General features: G+C 43.6%; 1 protein-coding gene across 3 annotated transcripts in view; it reads right to left on the reverse strand.

The window, feature by feature from the left end:
- PARN (poly(A)-specific ribonuclease) overlaps positions 1-15207 on the reverse strand; it is a 160911-nt gene that overhangs the window by 136640 nt on the left and 9064 nt on the right. For all 3 annotated transcript variants that reach the window (XM_032392145.1, XM_032392143.1, XM_032392144.1), the window contains 7 exons: positions 14289-14349; positions 10501-10666; positions 8823-8888; positions 8092-8130; positions 6698-6740; positions 5590-5670; positions 1673-1729 (listed from right to left, as the gene is read on the reverse strand). In XM_032392145.1, the coding sequence (XP_032248036.1) occupies positions 1673-1729; positions 5590-5670; positions 6698-6740; positions 8092-8130; positions 8823-8888; positions 10501-10666; positions 14289-14349 (513 nt within the window). The remainder of the gene's footprint in view (positions 1-1672; positions 1730-5589; positions 5671-6697; positions 6741-8091; positions 8131-8822; positions 8889-10500; positions 10667-14288; positions 14350-15207) is intronic.

The following is a 15207-nucleotide window of genomic DNA, read 5'->3' on the forward strand; positions in this document are numbered from 1 at the left end:
ATCAGCAGAAGGTAGCGAGGTGAGGGATCAGTGGAAACTCTGTACTATTTCTGTGACTGCTGTGAGTGTAAAATTAGTATAACATAAGTTTTTTAACATACAGGAAACACAGATTTACTACAGAGTGGCAGGGAAAGAATGTGGTGTGATATAAATATTTAAGAGTACTGAGTATTCACCGGCTTTATAGAGCTTGACTCTGTGTTTTTAAGGTATGTGACTTCTAAATTTTAAATGTCTGGGTCACTGATAAAGGGGGCTTATCTTCGTAGTATGCTCTGTGTCATTAACTACCAACGGTCAGCAGCATGTTGTAAATCATTCTGTAGGAGACAGACAACAGGGAGATGGACACAGCCAGCTACGGCATCTGGGTATGAACCAGGCAAACAGACCCAACTATTGGGATGGCCACAAGAGAGCTCAAAGCCAAGTGATGCCCCACAGGTCTATATTTCAGGGCTGGCCTCAGTCAATTCAACGACTCCTCTGAAGTCTGCTGGCTAAGTGTGGATGATATAAGCAAATGTGACCAGAAATTCCTCCTTGCTTCTCTGGATACCTGTGTCTTAGCCATTCATGAATAGACTCTCTTGCCTTTGTTTCTCTCCAGACTCATCCGACTTTCTATCCCGTTCTGGTTACCTCACTGACTTCTTTTACGGGGCTCTGGAACTTGCTGTTCATCCCCAGTGGAGGACAGTGGCATGCCCCCTCTCAAGTGCTCCTGTTCTCACAAGCCTGCACTTGGAGGAACACAGAGGGGATCTCTACAGCCTTAAAGCGTCCTAGGTGCAAAGCTCAGCACCTAAGCGACAAGACAAGATGATTCCTTCTCCAGGGGAGATAATTCCTTCTCCCATGGCCAGCTACTCTAGGAACAGAAAGTCTTAGCCTCCAGGGTATTGAGCATCCCAGCAAGCTGTCTGACTTGGCTGTGTAATCCACGAAACCACCAGCAGCCTGGCCCAATTTATCTACGCCAAGACATGGAGGCCTCTTTTCCAACGGGACTTAGAAAACAAGCAAAAATGTCCGCCATACCAATCACGGAATGCTCTAGCATATTTACACAAAAGGTCAACACATTTTAAAACTTATCAAATATCACAAAGGCTATCACACACAATTCAGTTACAGTTATGCACAAGAACTCAACACAATTATTTTTATCCTCTAGACTCTTCTAATTATGGAACAGAACACCCTCAGTCAGATACCTGATTATTTCTCCCCATACTCCTTACTTGCCTTTTCCAGTTCTTAATGGTTTTGAGAATAATAAAAGTAAGTTTCATGTAGCCATATAAGGAAATCATAGTATAACCTTCCTATGCGTTGTACAAGAAAACCTTTTTTTTAATTTTTTTTATTTTTAGGTAATCTCTACACCCAGCGGGGGGCTCGAACTCACAACCCTAAGATCAAGAGTCACATGCTCTACCGGCTGAGCCAGCCAGGCGCCCCCACAAGAAAACGTTCTGGAAAATGGTGTGGATCCAATCGGCAATTATGATGTCACTGAGCGCATTATAACCAAAGTCTCCCTCCATACCAGGTAAACATTCTACACGTGACCAAATGGGTAGTTGGCAATGATGACTAAGCATTTCACCTTAAATGTTATGTTCAGGAATCTAGCTGAAAAAAAGAAAAAGCCTGGTTCACTTACCGAATTGGCAATGGCATGAATGACTCTAGAAAATCCCACAGCATCATTCAGTTCTTCCTGATTTAGAGAAACAAACCAAGAAAACTACTGACGTACACATATTCCTTATCTGAATCGGTTAAAATGTAGCCCCCAAAAACACTTTAGTGTTATATTGCGTTAGATAGCTTTAGTTTCCCTGTTCTGTCTCCATGATCCCAAAGAACTGCGTCTGACATAACTTATGTACACACCTTTCTTCTGTTTTAGAACGTGGAATTAGCAAGTCCCAAATTATTCAATAGTTACTAAAATAATGGCACCTAGGGTTTACCTATCACTTCAAATCATTTGTTGAAATTTCCAAGTCCAGCAAATGGCCTTAAAAATACAAACTTTTCAAAGCTGCCACCTGCTGGCCAAATTCAATACTGCATTAAATTCTGAGGAAGCCCATCTAGCAGCTGACTGATTGATCAAATCAAGCATTCTCATAATTTCTGGCTTTTTTCCTTGTCAAATGCATTTTTGTACATTTGGAGCATAGCATTCTGAGACTCAGCCCCACCCAGTTTCTTCTCTCCTTTCCTCCCAATGATGTCTGAATAGGCTCAATTTCTCTCCTATCTTGATACCCCGTCCTCAGTGCTAAGCTGGACGCACCTGCTGCCCCTTCCTGTCTCATCATAGCTACATTATTCAAGGCTTCTCTCCGCTCACTCGCTCCTTGCAGCCTTCTGCTCTCTGGCCTCACCCCCACTGAAACTGCTCATCTCTTTAAACTACTCCCAAGGCTAACAAGTGATGGCGGGGATATGGAGAAACTGGAACACTTGTGCCCTGTTGGTGGGAATGTAAAGTGGTTCAGTCGCTATGGAAAACAATATGGCAGTTCCCCAAAAAATTAAATATAGAATTTCCACACGATCCAGCAATTTCACTTCTGGGTATATACCCAAAAGAACTGAAAGCAAGGACTCCAAGAGATATTTGCACACCCATGATCATAACAGCATTATTCACAAGAACCAAAAGGCAGAAGCAACCCAGTGTCCATGACAGATGGATGAAGAACATGTAGTCTCTACAGACAATGGACTACAGACAATAGACTACTGTTCAGCTCTAAAAGGAAGGGAATTCTGACACCTGCTACAACACGGGTAAACCTGGAAGGCATTATGCTGAGTGAAATAAACCAGTCACAAAAAGACTAATGCTGCACAATTCCACTTACATGAGGTACCCAGAGTAGTCAGACCCACAGAGACAGAAAGTAGAAGGGGAGTTGCCAGGGGCTGGGGCGCAGACAGGGAGTTAGTGTCTAATGAGATGAGAACAGTTACAAGGATGGATGATGTGGCTACACAACAAGGTGAAAGCACTTAATCCTACAGAACTGTACACTTGGAAATAGGAGAGTAAATTTTGTTATGTATATTTTGCCACAATTAAAATTTCTTTTTAATTTTTAAGAATGTTTTTTAAAAATTTCATAACCCTATGTTTTAATGACATTTTTAGTACTTTCTCCAGAGAGACCGTTAACTAATCTTAGATAGGAAAGCCACAAATCATTCGTTCTGGGACGCCTGGGTGGCTTAGTCGGTTAAGCGTCTGCCTTCGGCTCAGGTCGTGATCCCGGGGTCCTGGGATCCATCCCCACGGCAGGCTCCCTGCTCAGTGAGGAGTCTGCTTCTCCCTCTGCTCCTCCCCCCGCTCAGTGCTCACTCTCTCGCGCGCTCTCTCAAATAAATAAGTAAATCGTTTGTTCTGACGCCCTCTGCACCTACCATAATGCTGGAACATACGGTGAATATGCTACAAATGGTGAATAACTAATTCGACCCTAATTCCTATACCAAAGTGTTCATTGTTCCTTGTGACCAGAGGTCTTTCTTGTCAGGTGGATGAACAGCTGAATTCCTGGAATGATGACTGCTGTGCTGGGGTCCCTGCTAAATATCCCAGTTCCCTTGGTTCTTAGATTTCTATCTTGTTCTCCTCTGTCCTCTGGGTTGGAATTCTAGCTCTCAAAACTGTTACTAAACTTTTACTGCAACACTTAAAAATTATTATTATTATTTAAAAAAAAAAAAAGGACTCCCAAAGCTAAACCCAGTGGCCACATCTCCATCTTTATCCGTAACTTCTCTGTTGACATTCCCCTCTTCGAACATTCTCTTCCCTTGGCTGCTGGTCACAAGACTCTCCGGGTATTTTTCTACTTCTGCTTATCATTTAAATGCCAGATCCCTCAGGAACCTACCCCAGACCATCCTATCCTCATTCTTCGGCACACGGTGGATGCTCCAGCCCAGTCCCGGTTCTCCCCACCAACGACAGCCACACCTAGCCCTCACCTCACCTCTCCTGTGCTCCAGAAGGACAAACCTGCCTACAGGACACCCACCCGTGGACGCCCCAAGACATCTAAAACGTCACCGGGTCAAAAACAGAAGGTAACATCCTTCTCCACTTTGGGGGGACAGCTGTGCCACGGTGCCCTGGTGACCTTGCACATATCCACACAGACCACATGGGCAAAGGCCTGAGTCACGACCCATCTCTGTGTCGGTGGAACACCCCGGGAAGAGCGGGTGGGAGGCAGAGGCTTGTGAGGGGCTGCTTTGAGGCCCTCTCCTGCCTGCCTCCCTCTTTCTCCTGGGAGGCTGTCATGAGGGATTCTCCCTGCCTCCCAGGTTCTGATGAGGCAGGGGGCTTTCTGCCCACCCTCCTTTGCAGAATACAGCTAGAGCACAGAAAAGCACTCAGCCGCGGTCCAGAATTGGCTCCTTGGTAATGCGGTAGCCACAACTCACACAGTAGTCCCCAGGCCCCTTTGGCTTCAGTGCTGTCTTTTTGGTGGGTGGGACCACACGCACCTGGTACCTCTGGCTGATCTCCCTTCTCTATTGAAGCAAGAAACTGTCTCAATCCAGCAGCGGCTTTTTGCATCCTTAATGATTAGACCAGTCAGATGTGGCCCTGCCTTATGCATGTGTGAGCTCTTGGCCTCCTCCACCTGTCCCCCTACCAGTATCACTCTGGGCCACCCCATCTGACACCAGTCTACCCAGTTGCTCAAATTTCTAGCTTGAGTATCTTTCTTTTCTCCCTTCCACTTTCACCACCCACACCCAATCCCAAATTCCACTGAGTCTACCTTTTTTTTTTTTTTCAAAGATTTTTATTTATTTGAGACAGAGAGACAGCGAGAGAGGGAACACAAGCAGGGGGAGTGGGAGAGGGAGAAGCAGGCTTCCCACGGGGCAGGGAGCCCGATGCAGGGTTTGATCCCAGGACCCTGGGACCATGACCTGAGCCAAAGGCAGACGCTTAACGCCTGAGCCACCCAGGCGCCCCCACTGAGTCTACCTTCTAAACATCTCCAGGGTCCACCTAAATTGCTATTCATTATCCTATTCCAGCTCACTGACATCTCACAGATTACTCCACAGCCTAACTGGTCTCCCTGCCTCCGGTCCTCCTCACTGGAATCCACTCTCCAGACAGCAACCAGGGTGATGCTCTGACAATGCAAATACCACCATGACATCCTAATCTGTCGAATCACAGGTTCCACAGTTTGTTTTAGGAAAACCAGCAACTGTGCCCGAGGCTAAACACAGCAGTATTAGCTAATGGGCAAGCGGTTCAGGGACACACAATCTGAATGATGACCAAGAATACATTTTTTTAGAGGCTGATTCACATAGATGATTCACATGTCAGACTCACTTTGGTGGCTATGTCTAAATTCTTAACCTTAAGTTTCCCTTGTTCTGTTCTAGGTGTTTCTGTCAATTCAATGCTGCTATGTTAGGGTACTATTCATTACGCTGCATGTGACACAGGATCTACAAACATGCAGGAAGGCCTAAATCAGTACCAAGCTGCCATTTCTCACCCAAAAGACATGAACATAACTCAGTCACCTGTTCCTTAGCAAGTTTCTGCTGCTCCCTCCTCTTACGTTCTTCTTCATCTACTTTGCTGATGACGATGTAGCGCTCTTTCTGAAAGATATAAAGGAGATGTACAACTTTCCAGAAGCAACCTGACTTCAAACAACTCAGATTCTGCTACCATTCGAAGTTATATGTTTTACCAACACAGCCTTGCATGGGCTAACCCGCTGAGAGTATTTTGAAATGCCGTGAAAACTGAGTTGGCGTGTTACAAACCAAAATTCTGCCTCTGCGCATGCGCGACATTTGCTCGTGGTTTATTAATTCACCCCAACAGAGGTCACTTCAAAGTATCAACAGACGATGAGAATAAGACACTTCCCACGATGAACACTAAGAAGTTACGCTGCATGTGAACGTGAATTTCTAAACAATTGGCTTTAAAATAAAATTTCTGTATCCTATTTAATTGACATAAGAAAAAAATCCTGGCTTTCCTGGTAATGTGTCAGAAAACCAGTCCCTTCCTTCTCATATATTCCATTTTGTATCAGTTAAGCACATCACATCCTATGTCCAAGTTTGAGATTTATCTTCTAGCAAGATTTTTTAATTTACTTCATCTCTTATTTCATCAGACATCCGACTTAAGAGCAACAACGAAATCCTAAAATTCTGAAATTTTGCTAACGGAGCCCACCATCAGCCTCGCATTACCCACCACGGGTCCAACAGCACACCTCAGGAATACATGCCATAGCGATACTCATGCCCCAGAGTCTATCATTTAATTTCACGTGCCTGCCTAACAGGAAGCCATTTTTTTCATGCAGAGCACTACAGCTTTCTGCCATAATCAGAATGCATACTAACATTTGCATACTTTCAAGTTTACAAAGCATGTTCATGCCCGCTGACACACTTGATCACCACAAAACAGCTATGAAACAGGCACAGACCATCACTATCAGGCTCATCCCCAGAGTACAAATGAGGAAGACGAGGCTTCCAGAGGTGAAGTGACTTGCCCAAGGTCACCCAGCTCACAAGAAGCAGAGCCACGAGTCAATCCTGACTCTCAGCATGTTCAATGTATCATTGCATGGGTTTGGCTCTGGATAGTTCTTGGGGTTACCTTTTCAGTTTCTAAAGTGTCAACGTGAATGCCTTTGGGATACCTAAAGAAGAGAGAGACAACAGGACATCACTAGATGAGACAATGACAGCTAAAACCCTAGGTATTTTCAAAGCAAGTCTATAGCGATAATTCAATAAGTTTTATTAAATATAAAATAACTATTACAATGAATACTTTACAGTAAGTCTAATCCATAATATTTCAGCTGCCAAAGGTTTCCCTATATCTGCTTTTAAAAGGCAAGAGTGTAACTGATTTCAAATTAATTTTTTAGGACATAGGCATCTACTGAGATGTCATGGATCACCTAATACAGTCAGCTCATTACCACACAGTCAAATCTTGCTTCCAAATATAGTAACATTTACTTCCTAAGTGAAATTGTGAAGGTCATTTTAAATGGTATGGGCATACATAGAATATAGGTTTGAGAAAAGTAACTCTGCTGTAATTTGGCATGGTAGCTTGCGACAGCCAAGGAGAAGAATCTGGAACCCACATGGAGTACAGTGCAAGGGTAACATGACAGGAAAGGAGCCTAGTCAGAGGACAATGGCCCTTTTCCTGTTTTGTTCAAAGTAAATTCCAAGTACATATCACTGGTAGATTCTAATGGGAGAACAAGAGCCCCAACATCAAATACAAACATCCAACTGCTCAACAATGATGTGCAATTTTTGGGCTAGAGAGCCACTTGAAAATACAGAGATAGGGTGCCTAGGTGGCTCAGTCAGTTAAGTGTCCGACTCTTGATTTCGGCTCAGGTCATGATCTCAAAGTCATGAGATCAAGCCCCGCGTCGGGCTCCATGCTCAGTGTGGAATCTGCTTGAGATTCTCTCCCTCACCCTCTGCCCCTCTGCACCACCCCCTCATGTGCACACTCATACACTCTCTCTGTCTCTCAAAAAAAAAGGGGGGGGGTGAAAATACATAGAACTCAGTGGAAACACCTCCAGAAAAATACATGCACAAAATTATGGATGTGATTTCAGGGGATTCAGAGACCCCCTGAAACCCACCCATGGTCCACCCCTGCTTTAGAAAGAGCATTCATCTAGGTATTTTCTAGATCTTAAAACCCCATCTGTATCATGTACCTTCAAAGAACACTATACATCCAGAACTTAATGGACTTAAGGCCAAAGTGACAATTAAAAGAAAATTTTAAAGGCTTAAAAGCACCTGCTAAGAAATAACAGAAAATTAGTGGGTATTTAAGGAACTTAACAAGTAGGGGAAGTAGCACAATAAAGCACTGCCCAAGAGCATGGTATGGTCAAATCACCAAAAGCTGCAGAATCTCAAAAGTGAAAAGAGAGCTAAAAGATTGTATTTTGTTTTAAATCCTGGGTCCCTCACAGAGTTCTCACATATAATATAAACACTTACTTCCAGCTCAAAGTCTGATAAATTAGTTTTCTTTGGAACCTATAAAAACAAAAGAGAAGGTACTGATTTGGGCTCATTAAAAGAAAATCCTAACCGATCAAGCACTGGTTGGGGATATACATTTAATTTTTAAAAGCGACTCCATGAGAAGTGACGGGTAATACGCAAACAAAATACAGGAGGGACGTGTGAGGTGGCAGGATCCCTCATCACTCGTCCTCATCAGAATCTTCTTTAATATTATTATACCGCATTTATCCAAGAGGTAAAAGTTCTTGTCCAACCACAGTATCACTTCCTGTGACTGTCCAATGACTCTGAAGTAGACACATGCATTAAAACACTTTTGTGAAGCTAGTCACAAAGTAAAAGGGAAGTAAGGTGTTTGAGTCACTGCCTCTTTGAGACACTGATGTTTTTTACTGCAGAGAGAAATTAAAAGGATAGAGGCAGCCTGACGGTGAATTCTTCCCTTTAAGCCTTCATGTATTAAGCACTCTCCGAGGCTAAAGTAATTATGCCACTCTGGAGCGTAACTTATAGCCAAAGATGCACAAGGGTTTTCTCCCCTCCAGGATAGGACAAACTGTTCATTCTCTGTCTCAATATACCATGGTCCCCACTGTGTTAATGCTCAAGTTAGTGCTTACATCGTACAAATAATAACAAGACTATGAATGTGTGTTTCAAAGACCAAAATGGAGCACATGAGAATATTCAGGGCAACTAACCCAGTACATGGCTCTAAATCCAAGTTCTTGTTTTCTTCACTTTGTAACAAATCTTCTATTTTCTCTCTGAGGAATTAGAATGAAAACATCACCATCAATATCTTTAAGGAAGGAAGTCATCAACCAACAGAATAATCATACTCAGAAGCAAACTGACTATAAGAACATAGGACAATGTAACTGTACCCAATCAGGTTATAAGTTTTTAGCTACACTTAAAAGTTACACGTGGTTACACATAAAAATACTTTATTGGGGGGGGGGCGCTTGGGGGGCGCAGTTGGTCAAGCATCCAACTCTTGGTCTCGCGCAGGTCGTGATCTCAGGGTTGTGAGATCGAGCCCTGTATGGGGCTCCCTGCTCTGCTCGGAGTCTGCTTGAGATTCTCTCTCCCTCTCCCTCTGCCCCTCCTGCTCATGATCTGTCTCTCTCCCTCTCTCTCCCTCTTTCTGGCTCTAAAACTAAATAAATAAATCTTTTTAAAACATACATTATTTGGACATATTCTTTTTGTTCTTGTTATTCATGAATTAGGAAACTTCTCAAGGATTCATTAATACAAGCGATTTAAATTTTTACTTTTCTAGGGGAGGGGGAGTAGGGGGTTGCGCAAAATGGGTGAAGGGGAGAGGGAGATATAGGCCTCCAGTTATGAAATAAGTAAGTCGCAGGGGTGGGGGGATGGGATAACTGGGTGATAGACATGAAGGAGGGCACGTGATGTAATGAGCACTGGGTATAAGACTGATGAATCACTGAACTCTACCTCTGAAACCAATAATACATTGTATGTTAATTGAATTTAAATTAAAAAAAAAAATAAAACCAAAAAAAATGAAGTCAGTCAGTCACAGGAATAAAAAGCAGAGCATTAGGAATACCATCAACGGCACTGTAATAGTGAAGTAATGGGACAGATGGGAGCTACACTTGTGAACACAGCATAATGTATAAACCTGTCAAATCACTATGTTTTACACCTGAAACTCATGTAACATTGTGTGTCAACTATACTCAAGTAAATTTAAGTCACTAATTAATTTTTACTTTTCTAGTAAAGCAGTTTACCAAAAACTCAGGAAAACCAGACACTCCTTCAGTGGCCTGTGTGCTAGTCAGAAACTTCATTCAAAAAACAAAATAAAACAGAACAAAATGTGGATGTGTTGCAAATATCTGGATGGGCCTGTTTCGTTCCTCTGCCTTCAGGGAAACTGGACAGTGTTTATGGGGCCCTTGATCCATGCAAGAGGTATGTGCACTGGCTGAGTCTCTTGCCCAGGACACATGGGAAGTCTAAGTACAGTACACAGAATTCTATTTTACAATGTGCTGTGATTACACAAATTCGGGTATGACACAATGAAATCCTGCCATTCACCCTATCACACCTGCGTGCGCAGCTCAAGGTTAAAATACAGATGTCAGGGGGCGCCTGGGTGGTTCGGTTGGGCGTCTGCCTTTGGCTCGGATCATGATCTCAGGGTCCTGGGATCGAATCCCACGTCAGGCTCCCTGCTCAGCGGAGAGTCTGCTTCTCTCTCTCCCTCTGCCCCTCCCCACCATTCGTGCTTTCTCTCAAATAAATAAATAAAATGTTAAAAAAAAAATACAGATGTCAGTTCGGCCCCAACATACATTTACATAATGCACATTTGGTTTCAGTTTTGGAACTTACACCACTTGGTCAATAAACTTCTTCTGGTCCTCAGGAATTGTCACAGGACATTTGGAAGTGTTTGGTGATACATAAGACAGAGTTCCTGCGCCATTGGACTGCAGACGTTTTTCATCATACTGCTCTCTTAATTGTCTTTCTTCTTCCTGATTTAAATATGGGATTCCTAAATGTAATTTTAAAAAGAATGCATTAGCAGAAGTAACTTAGCATAAAAATTTTAACATAAAAATTCTTGAACAAACCAGTGAATCTGAAACACTCAGGAAAGACTGAACATATGTAACCATACCCCAAAAAATCAACAGAAAAAGCAAATGATTTTGAAATACATCTGTCTGTTCATTCACTCCCATCATTCATTCTTCTTTCAACAAATGCTTATTTGGCACTTCCACTGGGCCAGGCACTGTATCGGGCACAAGGTGTCTAACCGTGAACAAAGGATACACATCCTACTCTGTGGTGAAGGGAACGACTTCCGACCAGATGATCAGAGAAGGTCACTTCGAGGGAAGACCCAAAGAATGAATCAGGCCGGCAAAAAGCCAGGGGAGGAGTATTTCAGGCAAGGGAACAAGTATAAATGTGCAGAGGGGGACGCGTGGGTGGCTCAGTCGTTAAGCGTCTGCCTTCGGCTCAGGTCATGATCTCAGGGTCCTGGGATCGAGCCCCGCGTCGGGCTCCCTGCTCGGCGGGAAGCCTGCTTCTCCCTCTCCCACTCCCCCTGCTTGTGTTCCCTCTCTCGCTGTGCCTCTCTCTGTCAAATGAATAAATAAAATCTTTTTAAAAATAAATAAATAAATAAAAAATAAATGTGCAGAGGATGGGATGGTGCAGACTGTTCCCAACACAGCAAGGAAGCTGGTGTGACCAGAACACAGTGAGCAGGAGAATGGCACAAGGTTGGCATGGAGAGGCCAGGATAAGAATTTATTTTATTCTGGGTGCCTGGGTGGCTCAGTCCGTTAAGTGTCTCCCTTCGGCTCACGTCAGGATCCCTGGGTCCTGAGATCAAGCCCCGCATCAGGCTCCCTGCTCAGCAGGGAGTCTGCTTCTCCCTCTGTCCCTCCCCCTGCTTGTACTCTCTCTCTCTCTCTCTCTCCCTCGCTCCCTCCCTCCCTCACAAAAATAAATAAAATCTTTAAAAAAAAATTTATTTTATTCTAAGAGCAATGGAATGCCATTAGGTTTTAGGCAAGTGGCGCCTGGGTGGCTCAGTCGTTAAGCGTCTGCCTTCGGCTCAGGTCATGATCTCAGGGTCCTGGGATCGAGCCCCACATCGGGCTCCCTGCTCAGCGGGAAGCCTGCTTCTCCCTCTCCCACTCCCCGTTTGTATTCCTGCTCTCACTATCTCTCTCTGTCAAATAAATAAATAAATAAAATCTTTAAAAAAAAAAAAAAAAAAGAAGAAGAAGGTTTTAGGCAAGATAATTACAGCATCTGCTTCTCGTTTCTAAGAGATCACTTCGACTCCTGTGAGGGTTGAAGTAGGGAACTCCGTTAAAAGCAACTGTCCAGGCAAGAAGTAACTGCTTCCATCAGAGGTCAGTAAACTTTCTCTTAGAGGGGGCACACACAGTAAATGTTTCAGGCTTGTGGGCCACGTGGGGAGCTCTGTTACAACCAATCAACTGTGCTCTTGCAACACGAACACAGCCATACACACTGGGTAAAAGAACAGGCATGGTTTTATTTAAAATAAGACTTTATGGACAAAGTAGGCAGTGGGTCATGGTTTGTGACCCAGCTTAGACTATAGAGATGAAGAGAATGACTAGAGTGACAGGAGAGAGAGAACCTGCTGATATACTGGAAGGGAGGGATAAAGGGAAGAGCAAGACCAAAAACGACACCTGGCTATTAGGTGTAAGCAGTTGGGTAGATGGCAAGTCCACATATGGAGGTGGGAAACACGGGGTAAAGAACAGTTTCGGCCCAAGGAGTGAAAATCAAAAGTTATCTCCTGGATATATAAGGGTATACATAAATTATATATTATACATTAATTAAGGGTGGTAGATATAAGCCTAACATTCAGGAGAAAGGTACTGAGATATCTATTTAGAGATCAGCACGATACGGGTGGCATTAAAGGTCATGGGACACTAATGAACTTTCCACAATGACGCAATTGGAAAATCACGATTGTCAGCAATACTAATTGTTCCATGCAAGAATCATCAGTCAATGCTAAAATTAATTGGTGAAAAAGGTGATCAATATTGTTAACACCAAGAGCTGCATGACATGAACATCCTTAGTATCACTGAACGGAGTACTTAAAAATGGTTAAGATGGTAAACAATGTGTGGCTTTTTCCACAATGGAATAAACAAGTTAACATCACGGGTAACGAGACGAAGTAGAGAAGGACAAGAGGTAGTGCTGTCGGCGTGAGAAATGCTGGAGGTGGGCACAGTTAGTGGTGATAAGACCCATGATGGGTAGAGGACAGAAATGGCTAAGGGGATGTACAAGCAAAGACTGCTGTGCGCCTGGTCAAGAAACAGACAATATGGAGCATTTGCTGGTCGTCCCTGTGGATGCTGACGTCACCCATAATGAGGAGGGAGGTAGGAGTAGAGAGAAGACAGTAAGCCAAAGCCAAGGCTGTCCCGAATGCCACGCTCATGAAATGGGCAGAAAGAGGAGAGACAGAAGTGGTGGCACGTGCCTGCCAACAGGGGCTCCTGGGCAGAGGGAAGCCAAGCGACTTGCAAGTAGCGTGGGGGAACAAGGAGACCAACAGCATGCCTGCCTGGACAGACCAAACGACAGAGGTAAAACCACCTGTGTTCCAGACGGATGCAGGGGCAGGGGAGCAAAAGAGGAGTCCCCCGGCTCCATTCCAGGCCAGGAAGTGAAAGACACTTCCAAGAAGACTATCAGGAGAAAAGGGTCTGTAACACTTTTCAGGAAATAGAGGAAGGAAAAACACTCTGGTGGGGACTTGAATGACAAATATTCACTCACGAATGTTCGGGTCACTTCCCTGACACAGCAGAGGACTCATGCTATACACGGGGGATTTGAAATGAATGAGACACAGTCCCTTTCCTCAGGGTGTCCGCACACCTGTCACACCACCCAGTTAGCTGTCATGACCGTGCTGTCTACGCAGACTTTTTTTCTCCCATGAGAAACTACCTCCAATTATAAAACAAGCACTGCTTGAAAAAGGGGGCTTTTCATTAGAGAATTACTAGCATACAGCTACTTTTTAAAGTACTCTGCTGCCTGTCTCACTGGAAGAAAACAGGGCAGTGCTCCCCACAGGTGGCCTGTTAGGGCCGCGAAGTCACACCAGTGGGAGAATAAACTCCATTCAACAAGATCAGGAGTTGGTGAGGCCTCGTTAGAGCAAAATGAAGTAGAGTCTACTCTTCCCATTCAGTTCATGGTAGACCAGGCTACACTTTTTAAAAGGCACAATAAAAGAGTTTTTAAAAATTCTAAGGCTGGGGGAGCCTGGGTGGCTCAGTCGTTGGGTGTCTGCCTTCGGCTCAGGTCAGGATCCCAGGGTCCTGGGATCGAGCCCCACATCGGGCTCCCTGCTCTGAAGGAAGCCTGTTTCTCCCTCTCCCACTCCCTCTGCTTGTGTTCCCTCTCTCGCTGTGTCTCTCTCTGTCAAATAAATAAATAAAATATTAAAAAAAAAAAATTCTAAGGCTGCACGTGGTATACCAGGACTCTTGAGATTCTGTCTCAGATGGCAGGCACAAAAAGATCATTCTCAACCAAATCCAAATTTACAAGCTCTAAGGATAAGCCACATACAATCTTACCATTGCGGAAAACTTTATTAAAATCAAATCCTTGGCTTGCTAGAAAGTCAATGCTTGAGCTCTGAAACAAGAGGGAACAGAACATACATTTTGGTGATGTTGGTGGCAGATACGTGAACAGAAACAGAGAGGTAACTCACACACGTAAACAAAGGCAGACAGCCATGGAAGTAGCATGCCAAAGTCAGAAAATTATCATTTCTACTCCAAGGCTGCCAAATAATCCATTCATTTAAACTATCTGGGCTCTTCTCCTTTAGAGCTTATAAAACAAATATCCTTCGTTTCATAATATTTAAGAAAATTATAATGGGTAAACACATATTCTCCCAAAAGGCAGAAAACTCCTGATCACTGTACTGAGTAGGAAACAATAAAAAGAAATAAAATGTATTGACAGTCTCTCACCACCAGTTCAAGTTTAAAGTAGCTCACATGTGCAAGTCATAACACATCAACATCCACCCCAAGGTTGATTCTAAAAACCCAAAATCTTCACTGGCTAGCCTTTACGTTCAAGATCAAAAATAGAGAAAAGTTCCCAGTAACAAGACTGATTACACAAATACATCTGAAACCTAGAGTGAGCCGAAATATAAACATTTAAATGAAAACATTAAGAAAATACTACCATATATGGTACACATGAATGGCAAATCACAAAGTTCTTGACTCGATGTGACTAAAGAGCATAAAATATGACTGCAGCTACTCTAATTTCTTGTTTTAAGTCAGAACACGAGAGGGTGATACACCTGAGTCATTCTGATCTGGTTCCTCATAGAACTACCTTTCCTGAACTGTACTTCGACAGGATACCATCTGTCCAGATGAGGGACGCTGTACCAGTCCAGTGACACTTGTGATGGTATTCACTTGAGACAGGTAGCCAAAGACAAGGTCTTCTACATTCGTGATT

Source organism: Phoca vitulina, unplaced genomic scaffold (genome assembly GCF_004348235.1).
Source record: "Phoca vitulina isolate PV1807 unplaced genomic scaffold, GSC_HSeal_1.0 scaffold66, whole genome shotgun sequence".
Lineage (NCBI taxonomy): Eukaryota > Metazoa > Chordata > Mammalia > Carnivora > Phocidae > Phoca > Phoca vitulina.